Here is a 5,928-nt window from a genome sequence, read left to right as displayed (position 1 = left end):
CTGGGGCTCCGGCGCCCCCTGCTGGCTGGAGGCTTCCTGGGCTCAGCAGCCTGATTTCCATCTGGGGCTCCGGCGCCCCCTGCTGGCTGGAGGCTTCCTGGGCTCAGCAGCCTGATTTCCATCTGGGGTCCAGCGCCCCCTGCTGGCTGGAGGCTTCCTGGGCTCAGACAGCCTGATTTCCATCTGGAGCTCCGGCGCCCCCTGCTGGCTGGAGGCTTCCTGTGATAAACGGCAGCAGATGGAAGAACTGATTCTGTCCCTAAAATAGTGAGTTATCATTCCATTTTATACATTTATAATTGGTGCTTGCATGCCCATTTTTATTAACATTTTTTATGTTTGAAATGTCAAATTTCCATTTAGGCAACAATAAACTGAAGCAAATCATGTGACCCTGGGAGCCAATAGGAGGCCAGCTTTGAGGGCTCAGCTGATGACTCTCTCCCCCCAGATTGGCTCCTCTTCCAGAATCGGACCGAACCGGGTCAGCAGTTCTGCTCTACTCTGATGATTCTGGAGCTGCTGGTCTGGTCTCCTGAAACCCAAAAGGTTTCCTTCCCCTGTAAGAGTTGAAGCTCGGTTCTGTTAGAACCCTGGTCCTGGAAACGTGTTCTGATTGGTTCTGTGACGTCACATTTTCTGAATAAACATCATTTATGAAATCTCCCAGTCTGTCTTAACGTCATTTCTGTGGGATCCAGTTCTGCCTCCACGGAGGAACTTGAGACTTGGAGACCGTTAGAACTGTTGAATCAGCAACAAGCTGGGGAGGGGGGCGACTCCAGCTGCTGGGCTGCTGCCTTCTGTCCAGAGAAGAAGAAGCTGCTCAGTTTCTGCCAGGTTGACCAGCAAAGCCTATGGCGCCCCCTGTGGTTTTAAATGGACCCAGTTCTGACTCGTTTGTACCTTTCAGAACCACAGCTGGTTCTGAGCTCAACAGAACCTGGAGACCCGGGGATACCGGAAGGGAGCTCTCTGATTCTGTTGGGTCAGAACCGGTTCTGTTCAGTCTGAGAGCAGCCGAACCCTAAATCGGCTGAAAGCTGACCGGAGTCTGGTGGAGGGGGGCGTGTGACCTTTGTCCCGGAACTGCTCCAGTATCGGCTCCGGACTCGGTTCTTTTTCATCGTTAGAACACAGACCCAGAGGGATGCAGACCGACCCGGTTTCACAGGTAAGGAGCTGGTTCGAACCTCGGAACCGGACCAGGTCAGAACTCTGGAGGAGCTAGCAGCTAGCCGCTCCACCAGACTCCATTCAGAAAACTGCAGATAAGTTTTGATTGATTCGGTTTTGGATCCAGTTTGGTTTTACCTAACCTTGGCTCCCACCACACGACCGCTTTAGATACACGACGGAACCAGAGCAGAACCTTTCACCGAACCAAGTAACAGAACCTGGACCTGAAGCTCCTTTCAGTGCTGGAAGCTGAAGCTAAAAACAGCCGGAAAATGAATGGAGTTTGGTGGGAGCTGCAGCTGCCGGCTGCTCACGGTGCTCTGCTTCACGGCTCTGTTGACCCGGTTCTGGGTCCAATGTTCCCCTGAGATCCTTTAGAGGTTCTGCTGTTTTTGAAGGTTCTGGCTCTGACGTCATCACATAAACAACGAGGTGTGATCATGTTTACATCATGCGATGACATGATTGGCTGCCAGCTCCCCGTTAGTCGGGTCGGTTCGGCAGCTGGTGTGTGAATGGTTGATCCATCGGTACTGGCCCGGTTCCGGTCAGCATCCGGATCAACAGAACCAACTAATCCAGGGTTCGATTCAGTCAGTCTGCCCGACCCGACTGGTTCAGGTTCTGCTCAGGTTCTGTAACTGATCTTTTAGGATAGGAACCAGCCATGAGACCCAGACTGTTGGTCTGGTTCTGGTGGTCCAGATGCGGTTCAGAGGTGGTTCCAGCCGAGTTGAACCATGGAGAGAACTAAAACCTGCAGGATCCCGGGCTGGTTCTGAGAACCAGGATCATCAGCTAGTTGTCAAGCTTCATAGGAACCGACCCAACAGAACCAGAACCCCCCCAGACTAGTTCCAGGGACCTGAACCGTCTCTGACCCAGCAAGAGGACACACCATCTGGAGTTGAGGCTGGGGTCAAAGGTCACTGACTCTAGAGCAGCAGTCTGACCGCATGATGTCAGGTATAGTTTGGTGGAGGGACGACGTCTGTTTTTTTAGGAACTGGCCTCAGCCTCACTTCTGCCAACCAATCACATCCAACAGCTCCTCAGTTCTGGTTCTGATGAAGGTTCTGGTTCTGTTCCAGGATGCGGCTGCTGGACTTTGCAGCGTCCAGATCAAATCAGAACCAGGCGATGACGTGGAGATCCGGTGCTTCCCTCTCCTGAAGAAGCTGAGCGTCAAGCTGACTGACTGCAGGGCGTGGCTGGAGGGGCGGGACTTCCTGTCTCTGGGTGAGGCTCCTGTTGGGTCAGTTCGGTTCTGTTTCTGACTTTCTGTTCTGTGGAGTCGGTTTATGGTCGGATGTGAACGACGGAGGCTGATGGAGCTGCAGGGTTCCTCAGAACCGGCTCAGGTCCGTAACCTCTGACCTCTGCTCCTCCTCAGATGACCACCCTGAGCTGCGGCCGTGGCGCGCCACCAACAGCGGCAGGAGGATGACGTACTGCCCCATGTGCCAGCGGGGCTTCTACAAGCCGGCCCACCTGGAGGCCCACCTGTGGACCCACCGGGGCCAGAACCCCAACCAGTGCTGGGAGTGTGGGAAGACCTACCCGACCCTGATGAGCCTGGTGCTGCACCAGCAGGTCCACGGCCGCAGCGAGCCCTACCGCTGCTCCTACTGCGACCGCACCTTCGCCCTGAAGCGGGACTGGAAGACTCACCACCGGACCCACTCCGGGACCAAGCCCTTCAAGTGCTGGTTCTGTGGGGACGGCTTTGGCCAGCAGAACCAGCTGGACGAGCACCTGGAGGCCCACCAGGGGGAGCGGTCCTACCACTGCGACGTCTGTGACAAGATGTTCGTCTCGTACCAGGGCTTCAACTTCCACCGCCGAGCGCACAAGACCTCCAAGCGCCTGCCGTGCCTCAAGTGCTCCAAGACTTTCAGCAACCCTCAGAGCCTGAAAGTCCACCAGGCCACCCACTCCAGCAGGAAGCCGCACACCTGCCCCACCTGCGGGAAAGGCTTCAAGCTGCTGGGTGGCCTGCGCAGCCACCAGCGCGTCCACCAGGACCTGAGGGAGTACCGCTGCTCCGAATGCAGCAAGTGCTTCTCCAGCCTGCAGGGCCTGAAGCTGCATGACCGCACGCACACGGGCCTCAAGCCCTACGGCTGTGCCGAGTGCGGCAAGAGGTTCACACAGGCGCCGCACCTCAAGGCCCACATGGTCACCCACACCGGCGAGCGGCCCTTCCTCTGCACCACCTGCGGCAAGAGGTTCACCCAGTCGTCCCACCTCAACTCTCACATCAAGCTGTTCCACCTGGGCGAGAAGCCGTTCAGCTGCGCCGACTGCGGCAAGCGCTTCACCATCGCTCACTACCTGAAGATGCACCGGCTCAGCCACACCAAGGAGAAGCTCTACCAGTGCTCCTACTGCGACAAGGCCTTCTCCTACCACAACTCCTGGAGGGCCCACGAGAGGATCCACACCGGCGAGCGCCCCTTCGGCTGCCGCGACTGCGGCCGGACCTTCATCACATCCGGCTCACTGCTGACCCACCAGCGCGCCGCGCACACCGGCGAGAAGAACCACTACTGCATAACCTGCGGCGAGTTCTTCTTCACCAGCTCCCTGCTGCGCGTGCACCAGCTGGACCACACCGGCGAGCGCCCGCATGTCTGCAGCTGCGGCAAGACCTTTAAGACCAAAGGAGTCCTGAGGTTCCACCTGAAGAGGTTCACGGACCACCGGCCGGCCCAGTGAGCTGGTTCTGCTGAGCAGAACGCCAGGAAGGTCAGCACACTGTAGCAGTCCTCAGCTGGACACACTGGACCAACCCGGGTCCAACTGGACCAACTTGACTGAACCAGGCAGAATTAAGAGTCGGAGTGATTCCTCTTCAGCTCGGACATGGTCTTTATTCCTGGTTCTGCAGATGTAAAAGAACCGGGTCAGAACCAGGAATCCGGCCGTTGGGCCAGTATCTGCTGCTAACATGGTCTCTGATTAAAAAATCTTGAATGTTTGGACCCGGTTCTGTTCTGGGTCCATTACGTCTCCCTGGTTCCGTCTTCCAGAGAGACGCTCCCACCGACAGCTGGAAGGTCAGAGGTCACAGGTCTGATCAGCTGAGCCTGATGTGGTTTATTTTGGACCTCTGGTTCAGACCATGTTTGGTTCCGGACCTGCAGGTTGAACCCGCTCCAGGCCTGACCTTCACTGCTGACTTGGACAGAACCGGGTCAGTCAAAGTTGCTTCTTCATGCTGAAAGCATTCAGAACCAGGATGGGTTTTGCCTGGTTCTGACCCGGTTAATGATTCTACTCGGTTCAGAATCAAAATAAACCTGCTCTAACCTCCTGGCTCTGGTTCTCTTCTTCTTGAGTTTTAATCCGTATTATCGCCACCTGCTGTGCTGCAGTGAGAGCCACAGGATTCTTCTCTTCTATTTAAACTAAAATCTTATATAATCCTTTTTCCTTTAGAAGTTTCATAAATGTACAGTGGACTTCACCAAATGTCCCCACAGTAAAAACGGCTCACTCAGATGTCTGTCATCATCTCATGATCTCAATCACAAATCGGACACTTGGATCCTCTGGAGTCTTTTCTGCTTGGTCCCTTTAAGTATTTTATTATTTTGTTTCACAGCTCTATTTATCCTTGCCAGTTTTTTTGTTTCGTTTAGTTTCCCCTCTTCTCTTGATGGCCATGCGGTGACGTGGACTGGAGGAGACTGACGCCTCGTTTCTCCATGTCGGGTATTTTGTTTTTCTTTTGTGTGTGTATGTGTGAAGCGGCACGAGTTTCTCTTTTGTTGTGTTGTAACTAATCTAAAATCAATAAAAAAGAAACATAAATACTTTAATAATCTTGTGTTTTCTCTCCACTCGCCCTGCATTCTTCACATGAATTATGACGCTCGCAGCACACTCACTCACGTCTCCATTTTGGATGTCTGCCTCTGGTTCTGATGGGTTCTGTTTTCAGAAATGTTACCCAAAGGAACTAAAATCAGTTCGGAAGAAGAAAACAATTATTTTTTTATTATATTTGCTGAAAATCAGCGGAAATGTAGATTTCCAGGCTTTTATTTTGAAGGTGCGGCATTTCACTTCATGACTTCCGTTCATTATGTAAATAGTAAAGATGGCGGCCTCTTGTGCGCTCCGAGCCGTCCTCAGCCGAACTCTGAGCCGGCCCAGATGTTCTGGAGGGGTCAGGTCAGTACCGACCAACGTCAGCAGCTTGTCCTCATGGCGGTTTCTGATTGGCTCTAGCATTTATTAATATTGATGACGTATCAATACCTCATCCACCGCAGGGAACCTGGGCTCACCTGGACCGTCTGCATTAACAGCTTACCGCCCCTACAGGTGGCCTTTGACCTCTGCTCGGGTTGTCCCTGAGGCGGGACGCCGCGCAGCATGCTGGGAAGCACAAAACAGACGTCAAGACGGCACAAAATACCACCGAAGAAGAGGAGGAGGTCTGTGGGCGGCAGTCGGTATGTTCAGTCTGTCAGAAACCTGGGAATGAGACAGACAGGTGGGATTCACCTCTGACCTGTCTGTCTCTGCTGACCTCTGACCTGTCTGTCTCTCTGCTGACCTCTGACCTGTCTGTCTCTGCTGACCTGTCTGTCTCTGCTGACCTCTGACCTGTCTCTCTCTGCTGACCTCTGACCTGTCTGTCTCTCTGCTGACCTCTGACCTGTCTCTCTCTGCTGACCTCTGACCTGCCTGTCTCTGCTGACCTGTCTGTCTCTGCTGACCTCTGACCTGCCTGTCTCT

General features: G+C 54.1%; 2 protein-coding genes across 4 annotated transcripts in view; both read left to right on the top strand.

Moving 5' to 3' along the window:
- LOC103460483 (gastrula zinc finger protein XlCGF52.1-like) overlaps positions 1–4,497 on the top strand; it is a 32,352-nt gene extending 27,855 nt beyond the window's left edge. Inside the window, exons 3-6 of one of the 3 annotated variants that reach the window (XM_008402669.2) lie at positions 134–267; positions 364–1,174; positions 2,271–2,418; positions 2,573–4,497. In XM_008402669.2, the coding sequence (XP_008400891.1) occupies positions 1,151–1,174; positions 2,271–2,418; positions 2,573–3,897 (1,497 nt within the window). In that variant the 5' untranslated portion in view covers positions 134–267; positions 364–1,150 and the 3' untranslated portion in view covers positions 3,898–4,497. The other 2 variants (XM_017303342.1, XM_017303343.1) reach the window with 2 other exon arrangements.
- A 94-nt stretch (positions 4,498–4,591) lies between these two features.
- The window catches only part of ttc19 (tetratricopeptide repeat domain 19), a gene marked incomplete at its 3' end in the record, with an annotated part of 5,161 nt that continues 3,824 nt past the window's right edge, over positions 4,592–5,928 (top strand). Inside the window, exons 1-2 of the mRNA XM_017303335.1 lie at positions 4,592–5,358; positions 5,512–5,642. Of these exons, the coding sequence (XP_017158824.1) occupies positions 5,285–5,358; positions 5,512–5,642 (205 nt within the window). The remainder of the gene's footprint in view (positions 5,359–5,511; positions 5,643–5,928) is intronic.

Source organism: Poecilia reticulata, unplaced genomic scaffold (genome assembly GCF_000633615.1).
Source record: "Poecilia reticulata strain Guanapo unplaced genomic scaffold, Guppy_female_1.0+MT scaffold_249, whole genome shotgun sequence".
NCBI classification, from domain to species: Eukaryota; Metazoa; Chordata; class Actinopteri; order Cyprinodontiformes; family Poeciliidae; genus Poecilia; species Poecilia reticulata.
This window is presented reverse-complemented; position numbering and strand designations above follow the sequence as displayed.